At 57.6% G+C, this 25,099-nt stretch overlaps 1 protein-coding gene and 1 long non-coding RNA gene across 6 annotated transcripts in view; one reads left to right on the top strand and one right to left on the bottom strand.

The window, feature by feature from the left end:
• Nucleotides 1-1,112: 1,112 nt before the first annotated feature.
• On the bottom strand, nt 1,113-6,763 carry LOC129046577 (uncharacterized). The gene is made up of 5 exons (XR_008508213.2): nt 6,686-6,763; nt 4,747-4,844; nt 3,846-3,988; nt 3,547-3,652; nt 1,113-3,167 (listed from the first exon to the last, which is right to left on the bottom strand). It is a non-coding gene; the product is annotated as an uncharacterized LOC129046577 (long non-coding RNA).
• A 325-nt stretch (nt 6,764-7,088) lies between these two features.
• Nucleotides 7,089-25,099, top strand: part of CCDC85C (coiled-coil domain containing 85C) — a 75,600-nt gene continuing 57,589 nt past the window's right edge. For all 5 annotated transcript variants that reach the window (XM_064571557.1, XM_054513873.2, XM_064571556.1 and 2 more), the window contains exon 1: nt 7,089-8,132. In XM_064571557.1, coding sequence (XP_064427627.1) covers nt 7,337-8,132 — 796 coding nt within the window. In that variant the 5' untranslated portion in view covers nt 7,089-7,336. The remainder of the gene's footprint in view (nt 8,133-25,099) is intronic.

The raw sequence follows: 25,099 nt of genomic DNA, 5'->3' as shown, positions 1-25,099 counted from the left end.
TGCATTTTACCAGCTTTTATGTGATTAACAAGTACCCAGGACCAAGAACCACTGGGCTGACCCCCTGGCCTTGTTTATAGAACCTGACCAGCTGCCTCATTAGGACTCTGACTTGCTTGCAGGAGCTCTGGACGCGCAGGATGCTAAGATGGAGATTCTTCATTGCAAAGCTGCGTCCGGTGTTGGGTCTGAGCCGGGCTGAGCCTTTCTTGAGAGAAGGTGCAGCTCTTCTGTTAGTTTTTCAGAGTCTCAAGATGCTCATTCCGTGTGGACTCTGGGGTATTCCCAGGCCTGTCAGCAATTTCCCCAGCAAAGCAGCATCCCATCTGCCTCACTGTGTGGCTTAGGGTTCCAGCTGGCCTTTTCTTGTGCATTTGAAATGATTCCATCTCCAGGTGAGATCCAGAGGCTCAGAGAGGGGTGTGACTTGCCCAGGGCTACCTGCCAGCAAGTATCAGACCAGAGACCAGACTCTGAGTCCGGGTTTTTCTACTTAACCCAGCTTCCCCCGTCATCATTCACTCATTCGACGAACACTCACTGAGTTCCCAGGCTCTATGCTGAGAGGGCCCTGAGAAGAGCAGTGATCAAAATGGTGGTCCCAGTGGCATGGTTGGTAGAGTGACTTCTGTCCCATCTTCTCTCTGCCCAGCAGTGGGCTCAACTGGGGGTGGGGGTGGGGGAAATTACTGTTATTGCTGGGATTGTATCAGAGGGGGAGGCAAACTGGAGGGGGCTGGGAGGCTGGGCCTGCAGGACAGAAGCCGCATTGATAATTAAGGTCTTTGCCGACTTTTATTCCATACTCAGCACATGAAATATTCAGGCACCGGAGAAGATTGGTCTCTGATCTTTGCAGCAGGGAGCACTGCTGCTTATAGACCCGGGGTGAAGGCGGCACCCATGCCTGGCACGCAGGGCACTTGGGGGGGATGCAGGGGCCGGGCAGGTGTGGCCCAGAGGTCTCTGACACCCAGACACCATCAATGGGGCCATGCCCTGAGGGTCTCAGAGAAGAGCCAGGTTTGTCCTCAAGGAATGTACAGTTGGGGAGTTGGAGGAGGTAGGCAGGAACCACCCATCACAGGTGGGGACATTTCACCCTTCCCAGAATGGAGGTGATAGTCCCAGGGATACGCAGCTGGGCTCAGAGACGCAGTGTCTGGGACCTGGAACTTATCACCAGCAGTAAGCCCTCTAATTATCCCACAATGTTGCATTGTACCTGCATCAGTTCCATAAATACAAACATTTCAAGTAAGTTACAAGTGTTTAAACCTGCTCCACTGTTTCCTCTTCTGTTTTTTGTTTGTTTTGTTTTGTTTCCTAATAGAGTAGGCACCTCCAGTATGAAATTTGGCCTGGGCTTCTCTTGTGCTCTGACAGCCTGAGGGAGGCAGAGTGGGTGTGGAAAGCACACGGAGGTTCGCCCACCAGAGTGACAGCATTCTATACCCTGCTGGCCGGATTGTAAGTTAGCACCACCTCTTTGGGAAGCGGTTTGGCCTCATCCAGTCGACCTGAAGCCATTGAGTCCTATGACCCTGCCACTCTGTGTCTTGGTCTAGACTCAAAGTTCAAGCTCATGTACATCAGGACCATACCAGAATGTCTATGGCGGCATTGCTGTTTATTGCAAAACATGAGAAACCAATGTCCTTCAAGAGGAAAGTAAAAGTGACATATTCATGCAATGGATATTAGAAGAGATTCTCAACTGAGGGTGATCTTGCTCCTGGGAGCCATTTGGCAAGGTCTGGAGATAATTTCAACTCTTGCAACTAGGGGTGGGGGTGCTACTTCCATCCAATGGATAGAGGCCAGGGATGCTGGTAACCATCCTACGATGCACAAGACAGTCCTCCTCTGTCCCCATGCCAAAGACAAGATGTCAACCTTGCTACACAGCCACGCAAGTGAGCGAACTATAGCTTCCGCGCATCAGGGAAATAATGAGGGAGAAGCATGTTGCCAAAGAACACAGGAAGCACAATACAGCTTAAATAAGGTTCAAAAGCATGAACATCAAGCGGTCTATTATAAGGGGGAAATATAGTATGCTGATGGAATAATTAATGCAACATTCAGAATCATGGGGTCAGGTGGGCTGGGGCATGTGACCAAAAGGAGCCCCAGGGGCCTTCAAAAGTGGCAGTGACTTCCTACGCTGGGCAGTGCCTGCCAGGCACCTGCTGTGTCCCTGTTTGTTATAATATAAAAACAGTTCCTTTTTTTAACTTTATTTTTAAGATTTTATTTTTGAAAATTCTCATTTATTTTTTTCGAGATTTTATTTTTAAGTAATCTCTACACCCAACGTGGAGCTCAAACTGATTGAGCCAGTGAGGTGCCCCTAAAATAGTTCCTAATAAGAATAATGTGTGTTTTTTAATATTTTATTTATTTATTTGAGAGAGAGAGAGCATGAGCAGGGGTGCAGAGGGAGAGGGAGAAGCAGGCTCCCTGCTGAGTAAGGAGCCTGATGCAGGGCTCGATCCTGGGACTCTGGGACCATGTCCTGAGCCAAAGGCAGCCACTTAACTGACTGTGCCACCCAGGTGCCCCAAGAATAATGTTTTTAAGTGTGTTAAGGTAAGAGGTAGTCTTGCAAAGAGCTCCCTGACTCAGTTTCCCTTGCTGTTGAGCCTCCTTCCTACCTTGCTCCTCAGGGCAATGGTATGAGGGGATGTCAGCAGCTGAAGGGGGAGGAGGGAATTTCAGTGGCTCTAGCTGGGAAGGGAGTGGTGCAGATGCAGATATCTCCCAATTGGTCCCTAATGGGGCCTTCCACCCTAGGAACCAAAGGGGCTCAATCTGCCGGAAGTCTGCTTCTCCTTCTCCCGCTGCCCCTCCCCTCCCCATGCTCTCTCTCAAATAAATATATAATCTTTTAATAAAAACAATTATGGCCGCTTTTCCATGGGCCCTGATTTCTTAGGCATGGAGGTCTTTCAGCCCTACATGGTGACTCCCCTCTTACAGGGTCCCCCAGGGGGGCCAGAGAAGAAACCCCAGAATCCGGCCCCAGGCCCGGTCAGTCACCATCGCTGTGCTGGCCTGCAGAAACATTCAGCCATTGGGCAACCTTCCCCCGGCTATCCGTACCAGAGTCCTTTCATGTCCACACGCCTCTGGTCATCACCCGTAAGTTCACATGGTCATCTGAGCTTTGTGGAGACAAACAAGCAAGCCAAGAGAATCAACATAGAATCCTAGAAAGACTAATGACCGTCTTATCGGGTTGTTATGATCATCACATGAGGGCCGGCCTGGAGTCCCTGGCTCATACTGGGTGCTGGGGAAGCGGTAGGTGGTGGTGGTGGTTATGACTGCTGTTAACTATTGGCCCCAGGGAAAGGCCACACATGCTTGTCCCTGCAGCTCACAGAGCCCTCTGCACCCCCACTCTATTGCCTCACCTCACTCCCACACCCCCCACCCAGATCACTGTCACCTACCTTTGGGGTCTTGGCTTGTGTGGTTCCCTCCATTTGGACTATCCCAAAGCCCTCCTCCCCCTCCAGAATCTGACAAACTCCTACTCACTCTTCAAGATTCAACTCAGGGGTTGCCCGGCTGGTTCAGTCAGTACAGCATTCGACTCTTGGTCTTGGGGTCATGAGTTTGAGCCCCATGTTGGGAGTAGAGATTACTTAAAAACAAAAAAGATTCAACTCAGACGTCACCTCCTCCAGGAAGCCCAGCCCAGAGCTTCAGGATGCTCCCTTGATGATATATTCTACTCATCTCTTTGGGGTACTCACCACAATGCATCTACATGCATTTTATAGATATGCCCGTGTGTATGATTATGCATATATATGCTTTTATGTATATATACTTACCTAATTATGTTTGTGTGTTCAGTAAACCAATGAACGAAAGTGACCTTGGGCAAGTCATTTGCCTCCTGGGGCTCAGTTGCCTCATCTTCAAAATGAGGGGCTCAGATTCAATTGGTCATGTGCTGAAGGGTCGTGCATTCACCCTGCAAACATCAAATGGTATCTGCTCTGGGCTCTGTGCTCCCTTCTCAGTGGGGAGACAGGCTGCTTACCACCAGTATGGTCTTATTATCAGTTCCCAGGGTCACAGACCCTGTGTTTTGAAATAGTTTGTCTATTATGTGTCTGTATACTGGCTCTCACTCCACCTGGCCCTTAAAAACATTTGTGTGCTTTTAAATGGACACAAACTGGGAGATTCTGAAGGGAAAAAAAAAATTGGAGAGTCGGGGGTGTATCTTTATTATTTAAAAGACCCCCGACTACTTTTACTGGACATCTAGAGAATTACTGTGCTAAAGAGCCATGATTCGGTTTTACTGTTTTCATGACAAAGCTGAGCTTGTCATGACTGGGAAGCTAGAAACCAAGACACATGACATTTCTGAGCTCATGGCTTGGGGTACAAGGTCTGTCGGACTGAGAATGTTCTGGGGATCTTGGCACCTTTTGCTGGACCCTGAGGGACATCGGCCCTTAGGGAGGGAGCTTTGGCTTGGCCAGTCCCTCTTGCTTCAGGACCCTTTCAACCTCCTGCCGTCCTATTTCATTGTGCCCAAGCCTGTGCAGCCACGGGTGCGGTGTGGGGAGTGGAGAGTCTCCGTCAGGCCACCTGGTAGAATCATCTCTAGTGGTCTGTCTTTGCTGCACCGGGGGCGGGGAGGGGGGGAGTTAGGGACGCTTATGTGGGTCCTGGCTGGGGGACTCTTAGTCCTATAGTCTGTAGATGCTGCAAACAAACCCTATGTAGATGCAGGCTTCGTTTTTCTCTTGGAAAGTTCAGCTGAAGCTGCCGGCCCTGGAGAGACCCAGGACTGAGATGCAGGCCACGGGAACCACCTGGGGAAGGGAGTTTCCAGGAATGCAGCGTTACCCATTTCCACCACTTCCCTAGTCTACCTATCCTCTTCTCACCTCTCCCAGAAGCAGCTCTGTGCACAGCCTTCAGGGAGCTGTTTGATCTGGCTTCCTGGGGTAAGACAGGCTTGCAGCTTCCCAGGTGTGAGCTGAAACCCTCTCCAAACCCGGATTCATCTGGGCTGGGCTGGGCCCATGGAGAACAGTGGCTCACCGGGGCCAAGTCCTGGAAACCCTGAGCTCCTCTGGGGCTTCACCCTCAAAGCTCTGCTCCTCCCACTCATCCTCTCCCTACCACCCCTTCCTGAAGGTCTACCTGGGAAGAGGGGCAGATGGGTGGGGAATGAGGTGCTGAATCTGGACCTTTCTATGCACCTCCCCCATCCCTTCACAGGCAAGCTAGAGTGAGCCTCTTAAAAGGCAAATCAGGTCAGGTTGCTTGGTGCTAACCCCCTACTGCTTTCCCAGCTGCCTTAGAAGCGTGCAGGATCCGGCCCCTCTGACCTCATCTCTCACCCCTTCCCTGGCCCATTCCCAGCCCCACTGGCCTTCTTTGAATAGGCCGCTAACAGGCCAACCCTAGGGCCTCTGCACTAGCTAGTCCCTCCACCTGGAGTGCCCTTCCCCCCTCATCTTTGTCCTTTCTGCTCAGGTCTCAGCTTAGATGCACCTCCTGAGAGGTCTTCCTTGACCACGGGATCTAAAGTAACTGCTTATCACTTTCTGTGACAGCAGCTTGTCTTAATCCCCTGCACAGCACTTATTACAGCCTCGTGGTTATCGAGTGTTTATCATCCGCTCTCTCCTCCTCCCCACAACTGCAACGTCGCCCCAGGGGGCAGTGACCTCTGCTGTCCTGCCCCGCGAAATCCCCCGGGGGTCTGGAACGGGACTGGCGTAGAGAAGGTGCTGGGTGCGCAGCTGTCCAACGAATGGTTGAGCAACTGGAAATGGGGACATCAGCCGCTGCGCGGGCGCGCGCTCCAGGCCGTGGCGGCTCACAGTCGGGCGCGCGGGTTTTATCTTATCGCGGGTCTCGGGGGAGGGACGCCCCCCTCGGACCAGCTAGCCGCAGGCGCGCCGTAAACACGCTTGGGGAAACGAGGATAACGAGACGGACTCACAGGCTGGGGGAACAACACCCCGGGTGCCCGGCGAGGCTGCCGGTGGGGCGGGGGTTCTGTGGCCGGCTCGGCGACCCCCGACCCTGGCGTTCAGGCCCCCGTGGGAGACCTTCCTCCATCCCCTCCAGTGGTCTCCACCTCAGGAATCCCCGACTCTCCCTCGAAGCCCAGGGACTAGCGGTCGGGTGGGCGGGGGAGCATTGCTCTGAGCGCGGCTCCGGGCGGGGGGCAAACTCCCCATGCCCTCGCCCCCCCTTGGGGCAGGGGAGAGGGTACAGACCGTGCTCAGAGACACGACTGGCGAGGCCCTGGCCCTCCGGGGCGCAGAAGCAGGAGCCACAGCCCTGCGCTGGAGTTGGAAACGCAGCCCCTCCGCAAGCTCCCGCAGGGGACGGGAGTGGAGATGGGGCGGAGGAGTCGGGGGCAAGAAGGGGACAAAGAGCCGCCCTGCCTCCGGGGAGAGCGACCCCCGAGTCAGAGTCCCATTGTTCGTCGTATTTCAGACTACGCCGGACTCTGGTGCCCCCGGGAGGGAGAAGCGGAGCTGTCCTCCGGCTCCCGGGTATTTGTTTATTTGGGGCGGGGGAGGGGGAGCGGGGGAAGCAGGCCTGGGAGGGGGCTCGGCGTCCATTTCCGCGCGTCTCCTTTAAGGAAAACCCTGCCCTACCTTTCCCACCGTCCCCCTCCCTGCAGCCGTACCTGCATTTTAAAAGCGCCCTGTAGCCCAGGGATTGGCCAAGGCCGCGTCCTCCGGGCGCAGAAACTTGAACCGCCGGGAGGGGGGTTGGAAGCCGGGTGGCTGGACTGTACCATCTCCTCGGCGTCCCCCGCGTGCGCCCCGCCCCTCCCACACACCCCCAGAGAGGCCCAATCGGATGGGCGGGAGGGCGGGACCGCGGCTCGAATGCGCCTCTGGCAGGGCGCCGGGCGGGCGGGCGCACGGCGCTGGGGGACGTCGGGGGCCGGCCGCGCCTCTGCCCGTCCCCTCGCTCCCCCCCGAAGGCGGAGCCGGCCGAGGCGCCCCGCCCCCTCCCCGCCCGGAGTGGGCGGGGCGGCCGGGGCTCTGGGAGCTGGGCCGGGGGCGGGCCTCCGCCTGCTTCGCCCGAACCCGGAGAGCGCCCGGCACGGCGGCCGCCGACACAGCAGCGGTCCTAGCTCGCCGAGCCCCGAGCCCCGCGGTTCACGGGCAGCCCCGGGCGGACGCTGCTGAGGGCGCGCGAGGCGGCGCGGGGCGGCCCGCACGCGCCCCCGGCCGCCCCCTGCCCGTGAGCGGACCGGCCCAGCGCCGCCCCGGCGCGGGGAGCGCCGGCCGGGCGAGGGCGCGGGCGATGCCGCGGTGACGGCCCCGCCATGGCGAAGCCCCCGGCGGCGGCGGCGGCGGCGGCGGCGGCGTCGGAGGAGCTGAGCCAGGTGCCGGACGAGGAGCTGCTGCGCTGGAGCAAGGAGGAGCTGGCGCGGCGGCTGCGGCGCGCCGAGGGCGAGAAGGTGGGCCTCATGCTGGAGCACGGCGGCCTGATGCGCGACGTGAACCGGCGGCTGCAGCAGCACCTGCTGGAGATCCGCGGCCTCAAGGACGTGAACCAGCGGCTGCAGGACGACAACCAGGAGCTACGCGAGCTCTGCTGCTTCCTCGACGACGACCGGCAGAAGGGGCGCAAGCTGGCGCGCGAGTGGCAGCGCTTCGGGCGCCACGCGGCCGGCGCCGTGTGGCACGAGGTGGCCCGCTCGCAGCAGAAACTGCGCGAGCTCGAGGCGCGCCAGGAGGCCCTGCTGCGCGAGAACCTGGAGCTCAAGGAGCTGGTGCTGATGCTGGACGAGGAGCGCGCGGCGCTGGCGGGGGCTGGGGGCGGCGCGGGCGGCGGCGGCGGCGGCGCGGGCTCCCGCAGCTCCATCGACAGCCAGGCCAGCCTGAGCGGGCCGCTGGCCGGCGGTGCGGCGGGCGCGGGAGCCCGCGACGTGGGCGACGGCAGCAGCACGTCGAGCGCGGGTAGCGGAGGCAGCCCGGACCACCACCACCACGTCCCGCCCCCCCTGCTGCCCCCCGGGCCGCACAAGGCCCCCGACGGCAAGGCAGTAGCCACGCGCCGGTCCCTGGACGACTTGTCCGCGCCACCGCACCACCGAAGCATCCCCAACGGCCTGCACGGTAAGGACGGCACCGGTCGGGCAGCGCGGGTCTCAGGCCCACGGCCTCTCCCCCCCGGGGGCGGTCGCCACTCCAGACCCCTCCTCCAGCTGCTATCCAGACTCAGGGCTGGGGGATCCCGCGCCTATCCGCGGTGGCGTTTTGGGTGATGTGTTGGTTCTGGTCAAGTGATGGAGGCGTGACCCTGCCCAGCTCCGAATTCGCAGCCGGGCCGGGGACCCACTGGACCCCAGGAAAGTTTCTCTCCTGCGGAATTATCAGTATTCGTGTAGGGCACCGCAGGGCCGGCTGGGGACGCCTCATTCATTTGTCCAGGAGCGGGAAGTTCTTGGGGGGGGGGGTGCGTGGGAGGGGGAAAAGAAAGGCCCTTTGAGTACAGGTGAATTTCTCCTCTTACTTGGAGCAACAGGCAACCCCAAACCTGAGCAGCGTCCACGTGTGTGGGGGGCTGGGGCTGGAATTCCACCTGGGCTTCTCGGTGCTGCCTGCGGGCTCAGAAGGAGGCAGGTAGCCCTTGAGACTCCCAGGCCCCTGGGTCAGAGGACCCCGGGCGAAGAGCCTTTCTGGTTTGCTGTCAGTCCTGAACTTCTCAGGGTGGACGGACCTTTCTCAACCGAGGCTCTAAGACTTTCCAGAGGGATATGTGCTTGGAATGGATCCTGGCTTTTCGCCTCTGCCTGCCTCAGTTTCCTTAATCTGTAGAATGGAGTTGATGGTCCCTGCCGTGTGGATTTGGGGCAGAGATCAAGTCTCCCAAGGGATTTGTAAACTGCTGGTCGCCTTACAGGAAGTGCGCTGGTGGTGGGTGGCTTGGGTGTGGGTGGAGGACCTTTGGCCTCAGGAGAGCTCGGCTACTGTCTTCCACGCCCATGTGACCTGTGGGCCCCCAGCTTGGGTCCGCCATTCCCAGCGCCCTGATCTGTGGCTCTCCTGGCCACTCGTGCCTCTCCCTACCTCCCTGTTCTTCCACATTTTTGGTGGCTTGGCTCCCAGTTCTGGTGGCAGTTGCTGCTGCCTGAACTATTTGCCTGAAGGTGGAGATTAAACAGCCCTTTCTGGTTCTCTTTAAAGGCTTTCCTGGTTCAGAGAAAATGTGTCTAGGCTTTAAATGACTGTTCTTCCCCAGAGTGACGCCTGAGCAGAGGAGGGACGTTCTCTCTCTCTGGTTTGGTGGCTGAGTGGCCTCTGCAGGGTGTTGGGGTGGGAACCGGACCCATGCAGGTGGTGTGCTCGCCCATCACAATTTTTCCTTTATTTACCTTCCCAGCCTGAGTTCAGAGCAGGACTGGGTTGAGAGGGATATTTTGTTACTGATTAGCAATCTACCACTACCACTCGGGTTTCCCGTTGTAACTCTGTATCCACTCACATCCCACCACAGGCGGCTGGAGGCCAGGGGGAGCAGCTCAGAGTTAGGGGGTTTCATTTGTGGGGGTTTCCAGGGCTGGGGAGTCAGGAGTCCCAGTTCCAGCCTCTCTGGCCTTGCCTTCTTGGGGGCCTCGGGAGGGGCCCGACTTCTGGGCCTCAGTTTCTCCCAAGTGCAAGGAGGGATTGCTGCAGTCCTGTGGCTGGGAAATGTTGCTGGTTTTCGGCTGCGTCATCAGTGACACTTGCCGAGAGCGGCTGTCGGCACAGGACTGGAGTGCCCAGCGTCGCAGCATATTTGCAGGGAAGTTCCGTCATGCTTTGGACAAGGAGATGCGGCCTCTGTCTGGCTCAGTGTATCAGCCAAAGCAGTGGATGATGTCAGGGCAGGGGACCAGGGGGTGGCTGGGACTTGAGGTGTACAGTTTCCCCGCAGAGTCCGTGCCCACCCCCCGGCCCCCCAAGTCCCACGCTCACTTGGAACAGGCCTGCCACCGGTCTGGTGGTGGCCAGGCTCTGTGTTGGGTGAAATACAAATGAGCACTGCTATCACCAATTTCAATTACAGGGGCTTGGTGTTGAGCCTTGTCTCTTAAAGTCATGCGCGGCCTTGAGCTATTCTCCCAGCAATGTGAACAGGATGGCCAGAAACGGGGCAAGGCCCTTCTCTTAAAAATGACTTTTGGGTAGTTTTGAGTGGAGGGAGGAGGGAGCTGGAGGTAGGAAAGATAATGCACCTCAGTCCCAGTGGTGGGGTGGGGGGGAGAAAGTGGGGTCAGATGCCGGGCTTCTGCCCTCCATAGTTGGTCTCGGTTCGTCCTCCCAGGAACCCTAGAGGTAGTAGTATCCCCATTTTCAGATAAGCAAGTGGAGGCTGAGGGAGGTTCTGAGCCTTGCCTGGGAAAGCCGTGGAGACTGGCAGTGTCTCCGCTCTGTTGCCTGGGTGGGGCTGCCCAGGTGAGGCTGCGGGGTTGGGGGTGGGGGTTCCCCAGGGTGGGACTGCCGGGAGTTGGGGGCGTTCCCTCATGGCTCCGGCTGACGCCTGGCTTGCATCTCTGGCCTCTGTCACTGTCTAATACTCTTAGTCAGCAGACAACACTGGTGACTCCCTATTCTTAATTCCTGACCCAGGTTTGCTCTCGTTCGCCCATTCTGGGAAATGTCACTTCCTTATCGGTGACCACTGAGCAGATGGTTGATAACCCTGTCACCCCAAGGGGTCACACCGTCTTGCGGTGGAATCTGCCTCCTGCTTTTCTCCGGGGGCAGGTTACTTCTCTGGGCCTCCCTCTGCTCTTCTGCAAAGTGGGGCAAAACCCAGAATGCCCCCTTCAGCCGCCGAGGCCGAGGGCGGTCAGGGTCTGTGCACAGTAAGTCTTGATAGTTGTCAGAATCCTTGTCATGCTTGTTTCTTCCCAGGCTCCTCGTGAAAAAGCAAGAGGGACCCCTTTGGGGGCTTGCCAGACAGACTTTGGTGTTGTCTTCAAAACTCTGCTGTTTAGACAGCTCGCCTGAATGTTTGCGACCACAGCACCTGCTGACGAGCTGGGGGCCTGTGGCCCTGTAGTCTTCTCGTAAGCGGCTGGGGTGGGCCTGCAGCCCCGCGGGGTGCCCGGGGAAGGCCCCTGCGGCTGTGGTGGGAGGTGGCCCATCTGTATTCCAGGCTGTCCTGGGCTGGGCTGGGCCTGGCTGCCGAGAATGCATATGCAAATGACCTTTTTCCCTCCGGGTTGTTTTTGACTGGGCTGTGGGTTGTGCTGACCGAAGTCCGGACTCGAGTGCTCTTGCTGTACTGCAGTGGGACAGACTGAGGCAGGCGAACCCCAAACTCTAGAAAGTCAGGTTTGCCCCCTTGAACCGACAGTTTTCAAACAAAAGCATTTTCAACAAGGTCTCTCCTTCCCCTCCCCCACCTCTCACTCCCCCTCCCCCCAGTCCCTGTGTTTGCATCCTGTCCTCCCCCATCACCGTGGCCCGTTCCCCCTTAGCTAACCCAGAGAAACCAGGACCTCCAGCAAGCCTTTGTACGGGCCCTGTTTACTTTGAAAAGTTTGGATTAAAAATTTGAGCTTCTCAAAATAAGATGGTTTTGTTCTCCTGCTTGTGTTTTTGTTGGTTTAAAGGATGGATGGAGCGAGGGTGGTCTGAACCTTTAAAAAAAGACGGCGTGAGTCGGCATGCTGGCCCTGAATAGGTCTTTTATTAGGGGCCTTCCAGCTCAGTGCCTCCTGGGCAGGATCGCTAATAAGACGGCTTTTCCTAAACCCAGCCAGGCCTGGGAGCAAAGGTCAGTGAAGACAATGGGGTGGTTTAGATAAGCCTTTCCCCCTCCCTCCCCAACCTGACCCTGACCTTCCATCCGGGGCCTTGGGGTGTTGGGTCCCCAGGGCCTTGCACAGAAGGAAGACAGGCCAGAGGGACTCACTGGCAGGTAAGCCTGGGGAGGACCAGGGCATCCCCAGCACTTCACAGTTTACCACACAGAGCCTCCCAGTCCCCACTCCATTATGGTCAGAGCTCCCAAATGGTCCCATATTGTAGATGGGGAAACTGAGGCTTGGAGAGAGCAGTGACTTGCTCTGGGTCCCCGGGGGACCTGGGCTCAGTGTTGGGGTCTCCTGTGTCAGAGTTTGGGCCTGCCACTCTGCCTGCTGCCCCTCTGGGCCTGGATAGTCTGGCTCTGTCGGGCTCAGAGAGACTCCCATGGGAGGCCCCACCAGCAATGGAAGGCCTCCCAGAGCTTGGTCCTTGGCAGGGCCCCGGTGACCTACAGATGGACATGGGGACAGTTGGGGCTGGGGGGAGCTCCAGAGGCTGGACCTGTGTAGCAAAGGGATGGCATTTCTTCTGGGGAAGCCAGACCTGTGCCTCATTCCTGCGCTCCTGTGTTCCTGCACGAGCCAGCATGGCTCATCCATAAAATGGGGAACGTGGGCTCAGGGCAGGGAGTCCTTCCTTCTTGTATTTTCATTCCCTCACTCCTGCCCCAGGCTGGCTTCCCTCTGCCGTGGTGACCCCTCCCAACCCCTCACCATGGCCTGGCCTCAGAGCTCCCAGGGCACAACTTGGTTTACAACCTTGTCCCCAGAGCAGCATGATTAGCAAGGAAATCCTTTGCTGCTCATAATCTGTGTTTTCCACCCATGGGGATTTTCCACCCCATGCTTGTCGATGATATGAACACAGAGAATTGGAAGCCTGGGACCTTCGGTGAGTTCCAGAACCTTTGTGGGGCTCTGTTTTCTCCTCTGCAAAGTGGGAGACTATTACCAGTCTTTCGGTTGAGGGAGGGAAGCGGGGACTGTCTCCCACACGCCAGTCCTCCTCCTCCCAGCTGGAGCATTCGGTGCTGGGTATGCTTAGGAACAATAATAGACCTGGGTGAAGGCTGACCTTGCACCTGCTGTGTGAGTGGGCAGCTTACTAAACCTATAAGCCTCAGTTTCTGCACCTGTCCCAAGGATAACAACACCCCGGTCCTAGACCTGGGCCTCCAGTGATAGGCTCGGTGACCCTCTACTGTCACCTGGACCCCCTGCAGATTTGCCTCCTCTGGGTGGGGATGGGGGATCCCCGTCACATGTTTGCGAGGACAGCCTTGTGCCTGCCCTGTGTCAGAGCCACGTGAGCCCTTGTCTAGCTGGACAGAGAAGGGAGACAGCATTTCAGCAGGAATAAGGCAGAAGCAGGTCTGCAAGTGGGTCTGACCACGGTTGCTGAGAGCCCAGGGTCTGTGCGCGGAGCTGGGGTGGCCCTGGGCCTGGACGCCGCCTCCTGTGAACAGAAAGAACTGGAATGTGGAGCCCAGAGGAGAAAAGCCTTGGGGCCAGGGAACTGCTGCGAGGCTGTCAGCCCAGGGGGTTGTGTCCAGCCCCTGGGGGTGGAGCCCTAGAGTGGCAGAGACCTTCCTTCGGGGGCCACCCAGAAGAGGGGTCCAGGAGGACTGTGTCGCCTCTGGAGACCAGCAGCAGCCCAGGGAGCTGGGGAAGGGCTTTCCTGCACCCACCGTGGTGGGACACCCCAGACAGCGCTGGGAAGGTGGTTGGGTGAGCCCAGGACAGGGCGAGTCAGGAGGCGACGGGGCGTGGCCGGGTTGTTGTGAGCTGGCCCTTCAAGCCGGAAGGGCTGCATCAGCACCTCTTTATTGAGCGGTTACTCAGTCTGAATTGTGGGTGCCATGCACACAGTGATTCATGTGGCCTGGCTTGGGGAGTGGCCATTCAGGAGCATTCGTCTGTGGCCGTTGGGGTGTCGGCTGGGCTGGGGGCAGCAGGGGAGGAAGTTTGGAGTTCCCACGTGGCCACGGCGATTGTGGCCACAGGAGAGAACCGTCTCTGCAGGTTCTCAGACCCGGCGGGGTGGCTCCGAAGCCATGCTCCCAGCCCCTGTCGGCCTCCTCCTCCCTTCTGAGCTCAGGGGTCAGGCCGTCCGCTGCTGGGGGCTTGTGCTCTCTGGCCGCGGCCTCATTCCCGATCCTGCTGCCACTTTCTGTCCCTGCCTACAGCCTGGATGCCCCGGATCCGTGCAGGGGTGACTCTGGGATTTCTGAGCTAGTAGGCAGTGCCATCTCCCTGGAGCAGGATGACGAGGCGACCTAGGTGTCGTCCCCAGAGGTTTGGTGGCAGGAACAAGCTTGCCTGTAAAGGGATGAGCTGCTCTTTTGATCCTGAAAAGTCAGGAATCCTAGCAAGCACCTAGAGCTTGTCACTGTCACACATTGCCCTGCCACTGTCCCCTGCCCCCGCAGGGTTCTTCGGTTGGAGCTGGGCCACCCGGTGGTGGATGTCTACTCTTGAACAAGTCACTGTAATGGTCTCCAGCTCCCCAGGGAGCAGGGCAGCAAGCTCAGGAGCTTTATTGATTCGCCTGTAAGTGTTCTTGGGCTCACCTGGTGTATGATGTTTAAACAGAGGCGTATTCATTAAATGGGGAGCAGGGGAAAGGGAGGAGACGTTGCTATGTAAAGGTTTGAAGGTGGACCACTAACAGAGAACTCTGGATCCCCTAGGGAAAGCCCATCAGAAAAAGGTCACAGCTGGAACTGCCTACAGCCTGAGGAAAAAGCCCAACCCAGGGACTTGGGGGGTGGGGTGCAGGTGCAGTGGGAGGGGCTTCACAGATCCCACCTGCCTGGCCTGTCCACAACCCAACCCCCGGTCCTGCGTTCCCCATTGAACCAGATGTGCCTGGGCTCCAGCTGTTCTTTCTGCCGGGCCTGGCCTCCTCCCGGGTCTGTTCTGCTTGCACAAACCTGCTGCACCTCTGAGGCTCATCTCATCTCCTGTTAGCACCCCCTCCTAGCTGAGCTCCGAGCACCCCGAAGAGGTTGAAAGCCAAAGCAGGGCAGTTGTGGGAGTGAAAGGGGCATGATGAATAATCACGCCAGGTCAAGAGGTCCACCTGGGCGTGTGTAACCAGGGAGGTTCCAGGGTCTCGGGGACTGGAGCTCCTGGCCCCACCCCCACCCCCACGACCTAGTGTGACTTGCCTCACCGCTCTGACCCTTTTCCCCAGCAAAGCTGGGATCCCAGTGGGGCCCAGCAGGACTTTTCCCTTCTGTGGGAGCCAGGAAGCTGGTAGCACCATGCCAGGCACATTTGGTGCCCGTCAAAAGACATTTCTGGAACCTGCCCCTCTGTGCCGAGGCTGTGAGTCCAGAGGACCAAGGCCCCGGGCACACAAGCTCAGAGATAAATGATGGACTGAGGGCCCCTGGCCGGGTGGCCAGGGAGGGCTCCACCTCCCGTGTGGCCGAGCCCGGGGGCGGGCCCCCTTCCCTTCCAGCTCTCGCCAGTGCCTTAGGACTCTGGGCAGTTTGCTCAGGGGTTTCCGGCTTTCCCAGGCACGGCATTTCCTCCACCCCGAGATACCATCAGCCACAGATGCCCTGTGTACTTAACAACAGCTCCTGCTGGGAGGGGAAGACCCTACGGTAAACGCACACATGGAGTCTGAGCGGCACCCCACATTGTAACTGAAGGGAAGATGCTCATCTTTGAATGCAGGAAATAACAAATGGCAAAGGACAAAGGTCTCTGGTTGATGGGGATGCCAGAAAGAAGGAAAACAGACCCTCGTTTACTCCCAGGGCCCCCGGGGTTATCTGCTGGCCCTGATGCTGGCCTCATCAGCTGATGTGCTCCCCACATCTGGGTTTTGGGGGCCTGGCGATGTTCTGTGCTTTGGACAACACAGGCGGAACCAGTTGGCTCAGCCCACTCCTGGACCCCACTGTGTGCAAGCGCCTTCCTCTCTCCAGGCCCTCATGTTCTTGTCCGTAAGATGGAGGGCTTGGGGAGGCTGTGCCGAGGCTCCCAGAGACCCTAGCTTTCTCTGGCCCCTTGACTCAGAGTTCCTACGATGCATAGAGCCACAAGGAAAGAGCCTCCCGGCCTGCGCTCCTGCTTCTCTTCGGTCATCGGTCATATATACGGTTTTGTGTCTTGCCCGGGGGTTGGTCCTCAGCTTGGGGCAGGTCTCCCAGTTGAGCTTCTGGGGTGATGGAGGTGACCTGTCCAGCGCTGGCTGAGGCTCCTGCCTGGCCAGCCTGTCCTCGTGAGGGGCTGATGGAATTACCTAGCTCTGCCATTCGATCTGCTCTTACGGGACTAGGTAACAGGTTTGGCACTTGGAGAGTATGTGGGGTTCCGGTGCCCTGGTGTGGGGTCTGCCCAGGACAAAGCCGCCTGTCTTGAACTTGAGGTTCCTCTGTGTGCAGTCCTGTCTCTGCCTGGTTCATAAGCTTCTCAGGGCAGTCTTCCTGGCATGCAGGAGGTGCTTGGTGTACATTGGGGAGAGGAACGGGGAGGTGGGAGGCACTGCACGAGGTGCTCCCTCTTGTCGCTTTAAACCCGACAGTGGTCAACCCACTTTGGCCACCTGACCCGTCCCCCTGCCTTTTTCCCCATTTGCTCCATTTGGTGCCAAATGGCCTGCAGTTCCTTTAGAAAAAAGAAATCAAACCTCCCCACTGAGGGCGGGGGCTTGCCTATTCCCCCTTGCCTGTTTCCCTTAACAATAACTACGAAGTACACACTTGCTTTTACCAGTGGTTTCTAACCATGGCTGCATATTAGGTATCGCTCGGGGAACTTTAAACAATGCCAGTGCCTGGATGGGCCCCCAGGGATGGGCCCAACTGGTTCTGGAGGCTTCGGTGGTTTTAGAAACTCCCCAGGGGTTCTGCTGGGCAGCCAGAGCCTTGGTGGGAAGCTCAGGAGAAAAAGGAGAAAAGCCACTGGGCCTGCTGTGGTCGCCCAAGCTTAAGATGACCCGTCAGCAGGTGGGCGGGAGGCGGATGCCGCCCCACCCTGGGGCATCTGGGGCATCGCAGAGCCTGGCCAGTGGGGTGGGGGGAGGCTGAGGCTGCTGTCAGCTCCTGTTAGCAGTAAGAGAGAAAGGGGCCTGTTTGTGTTTCCCCTTGCTCACCTTTGCTGCGTGGGCGCCCAGGTGGGCTGCCTGGCAGGCGTGGAAAGCAGGGTTTGAGCCCGGCCCTGGGGGCCCCCCACGCCCCCCGGCTTGCTCCCCACCTCCACACCATGGCCGCTGTCAGACTGCCAGGCGCTGCCTTCCCCACCCCCTCGGCAGGGTGCTGGCGGCCCCAGACGGGGTGGGAGCCTTTTCAGGCTGCATTCGAGGGGACAGATGCAGGCAAGGCCGGTGGCACCGAGACGGCAGCTACCGAGAAGAGTCGACCCATTTCCAAAAATAGCCCATCCACTGTCAGGGGAAGCGTCTCTTTGTCTCCCCAAATCAGTCTTTCCGTCTCCTGTCTCCCGTCTCCCGGCTTGTAAGGCAGTAAGGAGGCAAGCTCTTGTCTTGGAATCAGAGGCTCCCGAGCACCCGCCCCCCGCCCCCGCCCCCCACAAGGGCGCGATTGTGTGTGGGCCCTGAATGTGCCCTCCTGTCCCCGAGCGAGCGCGGCACCGGGACACCAGCTCTCTGTGTAAGGAGCCCGCTCTGGGAGTGGCCCTTTGTGGTGGGTTCCGGGCTCTCAGGAGGCTCCATTTCCCTGCTGCCCAACGTCCCTCCGAGCTGGTGGGACAATGGGAAGCTCCTGGCCTGCCCTTTCTCCTTTTTCTGTGTTTTCCATGTTTTCTGGAATGCACACGCCCCACTTTTATACCTGGACGGAAAATGAAGCAGTGAGTTTCTCCCTCTCTCAGCACCTTCTGTCCTGGCGGGCCCCGCTCCCTCCTTTCCCAAGCCCTCCTGTGGGACCTCCCCGCACCATTGTCTCCTTCCTCTTGTGCTCCTTCCCCTGCAAACAGGCTCATGTTTCCTCGTCCAAAGCAGTAAACAAAACCCTCTCCCTTCTGTCCTCCTGCCCCCCCATCCCCAGGCCAGCCTGCCTCCTTCCCACCCTTTGCTTCTTGCTGCTGGGCAGGTCTGGCCTGGGAAAGGTCAAGTGGCCTCTTGTCCTGACCTCTGGGTGGTGTTTGATGCTCACTCTGGGCTTGTCTTCTAGAACAGGGCGGTGTGTGTGCTGGTTACTTCTGTCTTCTCCAATAGGAGCTTCTGGCTCTCTCTCTGGCCCCTCCTGCCCTGTACTGAGCCCCCAGTCTCTCTCTCTTATTGCTGCTGACCTTGAGCCCAGGCTTCCAGTGGCCTACTAGTCACCATCCTATCAACTCTGTTCTTTGAATTTGGGTCCCTTCCTCTCTCACCTGTGTGCCCACGCCCTCTGCCTCACTGGAGACCACTCTGCTTCGAGGTTTCCCAGCTTGAGCTGTCCACGAGCCACAAGTAGCTGCTTCAGTTCCATCTATTTAAGATCAAGTAACATGGAAAGTTTCAGTTTCTGAGTCACACTAGCCCCTTGCAAGTGCTCTGCACTTCTTGACAATGCACAAACAGAGTATTCCATCGTTCCAGAGAGCTTTTGGGGCTGTGCTGGTTCAGATAACTTCTTGCTGGGTCGTGGGAGTTCACTTGTCCACGGAAGGAAGCTCTGATGCCTGAGCATGGGGTGAGGGGTTCCTGCGGTCCCCTTCCGTGGGCTTCAGGCACATAGCAGGCCCTTAGGGCTGATCTTTCCTCCCTCCCACCACCACCAAAATCTCACGCTTCCTTTGAGGCTTGGGTCAACCCCTGGAGGTGGACAGTCATGGGATGTGGGACCGGTTGCTCTTGTCCACTCGGAAGCCTCGAACCAGGCTCTTGGTGGTCGCCCTGCAGCCACAGATGCCACTTCTGCTGGTGGCCTTGTGGGGGGGGGGTCCACACGTATGCACGGGAAACCCAAGCCCAGAGAGGCCACATGCCTCCGGGAGGCTCTTGAGGCCTCCCCTGCAGAGCCCAGCCACCAGCTCCTTATCCTCCAAAGGAGGCCAGGAGGCCCGCAGAATCAGAAAACAAAGAAAATGGGTTTTAAAACAGTAAAGTGGGATGGGCGGGGCAGGGGAATGGACACAGGCCAGCCACGCTCCCTCCTCTCCCTCTGCTCCAAGTGGGGAGTGTTCTGGACAGGCTGCACTCCTGCCCTGGCCCAGTTGTCACCAAATTTGAGCATGGCTCCCCTCTTGCCTTTTTTTTTAAATTTCAGATTTTATTTATTTATTTATTTTGAGAGTGTGAGCAGGTGGAGGGGCAGAGGGAGAGAGAGAATTTCATGCAGGCTCCCTGCTGAGCCTGGAGCCCAACGTGGTGCTCGATCTCATGACCCTGAGATCATGAGCTGAGCCGAAATCAAGAGTCAGGTGCTCAACCCACTGAGCCCCCCCAGGCGCCCCTCCCCTCCTGCCTTTTGAGCTGTCGATTCCCACGGCTGTGACCGTGGCAGGTAGCGGGCAGCCTCGCCACCAGGGCCTCTTGGGTTTACCTGAGCTTCCTGTGCCCAGCCGTGGGCTGTTCCTGCAGCCAGTGCCTGACAGGGAGGTGCCACACCTGGACTCTGTGCATGTGGCCCCGTGGCTCGCTGTGCCTTGTTGCGTCCCAGCCACTGGGGCTGCTGGTGTGTGTGTGTGTGGGGGGGGGTGGTCAGGGGGATATCGGTGAGATCACAGTGGGATGGAGCTTTCTCCCTTGTCCCCTGCGAGAGCCTGGGAAGAGGGGCCGATGTTCTGGCTTCAATGACCTTGGGTGCTGGGAGGGTCTGAGGAGAGCCCCTATTAAACTGTCTTATTCTGGTAATACAGACAGTGTTGATGGTGGTGGGAGTTATGGTGGGTGAAGGATCCTTGCTGTCATGCCCTGGAGGTTCCCCCTACAGCCTGGGTTGGAGGGCATTCTCCTCCTGCTGCTTCCTTCCCTCACCCCGAGGGCATTTCCTGTGAGCCCGCCTCTGCCGCCCATGCTCAGAATTCCTCCTGCTGACCAGGGGCAGGGGGCAGCTCCCTGAGTGTGGTCAGGATGCCCTGGGGATGCTCCCTGCCCTCCCGCCTCCCAGGTCCCCACCCGGAGGGTGGTCTGAGCCTGGTGCTGCTTTCATCCTGCCTTTCCCCCTGCAGAGTCCCTAATCCCCTTCTGCAGAGTTAAGACCTTGTTCCTGTGACTGCCAGCCTGGCTCTGGGCAACGTGATCCGCTCCCAAGTGTGGTGCTGACATGCTGTGGGAAATGCTGATGAAAAGACCCCTTGTTTTGGGGGCAGCCCGAAGTCTGAGCATGAGGGAGGGCAGAGAGCAGAGTAGCCAGCCCCCCCGCTCTGCCTTCCTGTCCTCCAACTCTTGGGCACAAGCGGGGGCACTGGAACGCCCTGGCCTGGGGCTTTATGTTAGGAGGGAGATGCCTGGGCCCGCTCAGTGCGTCTTCTGGCCCCTCAGCAGTCCCCACTGCCTTTAGGGTCACTTTGCCCTCCCCTCTGTGCTGACTTGTCAGCGGTGCATTCTCCAGCTTCTGTGACAGGGTTCAGGAAGCCCCTGGGCCCCTAAGATGACTGTGGACTCATGCATCACCCTCTAGCTTTCATCGGGGCTTCAGAGTGCTCCATGGCCCAGGAAAGACCAGTAGCCACAGTAGGAGGGTTAGTGAGGTTCCTCCCGGAAGTCTTTCCTCCTCACCTGCTCACGGTCAGGAAACCCCTCAGGACACTGAGGCAGAGGGTGAGGGACACAGGTCTTCTTCCCTCAGCTCAACGGGCATCCTGGACACCGACAGTCTTGGCTGGTGCCTGTCATCTGGCAGGTTTGGACAACGAGCTCTGTCCCCTCCCCTGGCCACCGTCCGTCTTTAGAGGGCCCACCACTTTTGCGCCCCTTCCCTGAAGTGGTTTGTGTTTCTGTGAGGGTTTGAGGGTTGTTGACGATGTCTTTGTGTAAACCTTCGCTTCCTGGACTTTTCTCTCCTTGTTTCCTTTCTGCCTTGATTCCTACGCCATTTCCCAGAGCCTCAGTTTACCCATCTGTGAGATGAGGCCATTGGACTGGGTCCTTGGAGACTCAGAGACCCTGGAAGGATTTGGTGAAGTTCTAGATGCCTGGGCCGTCCCTTGGCATCAGCCTCGTCCATGAGGCTGCTCCCAGCCTGGCCCCTTCCCATGAGGCCAAACCAGTATCACTTGGGTTGTGGGTTTTTTGTTTTTTGTTTTTTGTTTTTTCCCTTTTCTCCCTCCCCCCCAAACACCTGCTGCTCTGGAGCTTTCAGGCCCCATAGTGGCCCAGTTTCTAACCTCGGGCCCTCACCGTGCAAGTGCTTGGCCGGGTGGGGGAATGATCTGACCCAGAATCAGGAGGCGGCAGCCAGGAGGGATCATTTGCCACCCTCCCTGCAGCCCACCCACCAAGGCTTCTCTTTCCCAGACCATCCCCATAGGTCTCACGTGCCCTGTCCCCGAGGCTGCCGGGTACAGCAGTCATTGCCCGCAGGAGCAGAATAAAAATGGGAAAGTCTTCTAATTTTCTTCTTTTCAATTGTAACCTTGATCCCTCCTCCCTACTCCTACAGACCAGTTCTCTGGTGACTTTTGAATAGTCCTGCGGGCTCCCTTTTCTCTGGCTAAATATACCTGCATTGGTCTCTTGTTTGCCTTAATGAAAATGGCAGGCTTGGGAGCATCCAAGGGAGGCCCAGGAGTGAGGAGGAGGTGATTTGGGCTCCAGACTGACCCAGCCAAAGATGTTTGACTTTGAAAGGTGCTAATTTACTCCCATGCTGGCTGGTGTTTTCTGTATCCTGGGTACTGGCGGGGTGGGCGGGCTGGCTCTGGGGGAAGGAAGGAGTCTGTATCCATCTGAGATGCCTGTCTCCTCAGCCTTATCTCCATTTGCCCCTTGTTGGTTTGCTGATTATCAGCTGGAAGAAGCAGGAGGGAGGGTCCCTATGGGCGAATGCAGCTGGGAAGCCTGGGTGGCCTCAGGGTGTATAGGGAGGCTTCAGGTGAAGGGTGGCCAGGGGAGCGGGGAGGGCCGAGGGGAGATGGAAGGGGTGCTGGACTGGGCTTGCTGGGTTCTCCCTGCAGATGAGGAAGCCGAGGCTCGCCACGAGTGAGATGGGGCTTTGCTTATTTGTGTGGCAGACATTCCTGAGTCAGCCTAAGTTGTGGGGCTCCAGGCTGGAGTCACCGCCTGCTGCTGTGTCCTTCTGCACCTGGGAATGAGCTTTCGGGGGAGGTGGGATCAGCCCACCACAATGGCAGGGAACGGGGATGGGCAGGGAGATCCTCAGGCCACACAGAAGGATAGTTGCTGCACTCCGGCCAGTGGCTCCCCACCGCGCCAGGCCCACAACTGGTCCAGTTTGGCTGGGGAGACCCTTAAGGCAGTGGTGAGTGGCAGTGTGATTTGTTGAGGCACTCGGAGGGGATGGGCCCTCTCTTCCTCCCTCTCCTCCCCCCTCCCCTCCCTGGCTAGATCTACTTTGTTACTTGTGAAGCAGACTCTTAGGTTAGGGACCCCTAAGGGCCACCTCACAGGGTCAGAATAAATCCAGTTGGTTTTTCTAATACGTAAGGAAACAAACACAGTCTCCATCGGAGGCCTTGGATGGGACTTAGTTCTGACCATTAACATCATGCACTGAAGCTGTTTTTGGTCATGATTTGTAAGGATGAGGGGGAAGAAGGTCTTGGAAGGGAGTGACCCACTGTAGTAGGGCAATAACACCCCAGTGCCCTTCACTCCTGTTCCTAGATCGTATCCTTCTGATCCCGCCGGTTGTATGAAGCCTCCAGCAGGCCTGAGGTCCACATCTTGCTGTGTTTGGCCAAGTCTGATTCGCCAGCGGGTCCCAGGTGAGGTGATGGTTTGGTAACCTGGTCAGCTCCTGAGCAGGTCCTGAGGAAGGGTCCTCACGCCTGAGCTCTGGTTGTGGGTCGACCACTGCGATCCTAGACAAGGCAAACCCCCGTGCCTCAGCTCCCCGCTTCTGTTAGGTGGGGTGACCCGTCTGTTGCGTCCGCGGGCAATTGAGGATGGCCCCCGAGGCCTGCAGACCTATAGCCACAGCAGGTAACAGGGACTCGGTGCCTTCCACACATTCACTCGCTTAATCCCCATGAAGCCAGGGCACTAAGGTTTCTCCGTGTGACCAAAAGAGGAAACTGAGGCGCAGCAGGCTGAAGCGGCCTGGGGTCCAGTGCAGAAAGGGGCAGAGCTGGGATTGGACCCATTCCCCACCACGACCCCGTACTGCCTCTTGGTGTGGAAGTGGCATTTTCCCAGCCATAACTTTCCTTCTTCCCAAACTATGACCCATTTATTATAGAGAACTTAGAAAAATAGTCACCTTGGACCCCAGCCTGCAGGCGGCCTCTGCGAACCACGTAGCTGTGGCCAGTGGGGAGAGAATCAGTAATTGGTGTGTTTCCTCACTTTCCCCCGGACGACGGGCTGTTGAAATGTGCGTGTTAAGGAGATGATCGGGGACGTTGTCGTTTCTGGTGCCACTTTTCTCCTCTCCATGGGCAGGGGGGCAGTTGCGTGGACTTGGAAGTTGAGTACCGGCGAACACTCAGTGTGGAATTTTTTGGCTCCAGAGCTGCACAGGATTTCCTCTTGCCACATGATAGATTTCTCCTGGCGCGTCATGCATCCCAGGTGTTGTCTCTGCCTTCGGTTTGTTCTGAGATGCACAGCGCTGCTGATTGATCCGGGGATCCCCTGACAGGGGCTCCTTGAGGTGAGAGTGTCTGCTGATGTGGGAACCCCACCGGGGATGGGAGGGAGGACGAGGATGTTCGCAGGCTCCAGGCATCTCTGCCGACCAACATCTGCCCGGCTGGGTGCAGGGGGGGGGCTTGGGGGGGGCTCCTGCAGTGGCTCACTCGCCTGGTCCTTCCACCCTGCAGGCTCCAACCCTCCCGCCCCCACCCCGTGATTTATCACTGGTGGAGAGGCAGAGTATCCTTCTCCCCATTGCTCATTGTGGAGAGCTTGGAAGACATTGGGAGTCTGAAAATTGAAATCTCTGGAGAGAACTGATGTTAGCATTTTGCTCTGTTCCTAGATCAGGAAACGCTGGGTCCAAAGGGAGCTCTATACACATCTTTCTTTAGCTTTTTATTTTTCAATCATTACAGCCTCTCAAGAAGTTGCAGAGTGGTAGAGAGGGCTCCCGTGTACCTTTCACCCCGCATTCCCCAGTGGTGACATCTTAGTGTGTGATCGAACCAGGACCGTGACATCGGTATAATACGATGACTAGAAACAGATCTTAGATGGCACTGAGTTTTTCCTTGCGTGTAGAGTGTATAGAGTTGTATGAGATTTTCACGTGTATAGAGTTGTCTTGCTCTTTTAAAAATAAACTTTGCTCTTTGGAACTATTTTTAGATTTACAGACTCATTGAGAAGATAGATGGAGTTCCATAAAGCCTGCACGCAGTCTCCCCACTGGGAACTTCCTGCAGAGCTTTGCACCTTTGTTGCAATGAATGAACTCATATTGATACATTAGTATTAATGGGAATCCATGTTTCGTTCAGGTTTCCTTAACTTTTACCTAATGTCCTTCTTTTCAGCATCTGATCCAAGACACACTTTCTATTTTTTATTTTTTTTTAAAGGTTTTATTTCTTTGAGACAGAGAGAGAGAGAGTAAGTAGGGGGAGGGGCAGAGGGAGAGGGAGAAGCGGACTCCCCTGAGCAGGGAGCCCACTGCAGGGCTGGAGCCCAGGACCCTGGGGTCCTGACCTGAGCCCAAGGCAGACACTTCACCAACGGAACCACCCAGGTGCCCCCAAGACACACTTTTTAAAAAACAGTTCACCACGTAATATCCCTGCAGTTGGTAATCTCACCTTTTTTTCATGAGATGTTGAGAATATCTTATTGCACCATTGACTGTTCTTTGAACACGTCTTTGCTTGCTCCTTCCATCGCGTGCACAAACCTCCCCACCCGGGGAGTGTCCCGAGGGGGGCCGTGCTGCATCTTGGCTTCTTTGGTCCTGATAGCCAGTCCTGACAGGGCGGTCCTAGGGGCAGGTCTGGCACAGCCTTCCATGTGAGGAGGGGACAGCTTTGGAGGCACACAGGCCTCCCCCAGTGGCCCCCCGGTCGCCCTCCTCGAGGGGCATCGCCTGGGACAGCCGAACCTGTGTGAACGCAGGGCACGCGTCTGTGACAGACTGAATCAGGTCACGCAGAGTGTGGCGCAGAGTGTGGCAGCGGGGTGGGGTGGGGTGAAGGAAGAGGTTCACGCATGGCTCTGCCCGCACCGACCCCGTG

This window comes from Mirounga angustirostris, unplaced genomic scaffold (genome assembly GCF_029215605.1).
Source record: "Mirounga angustirostris isolate CCGP_5_RB_7025 unplaced genomic scaffold, mMirAng1.0.hap1 SCAF_9, whole genome shotgun sequence".
NCBI lineage: Eukaryota > Metazoa > Chordata > Mammalia > Carnivora > Phocidae > Mirounga > Mirounga angustirostris.
Note: the sequence above shows the minus strand (reverse complement) of the source record. Positions and strands in the feature narration are given on the sequence as shown.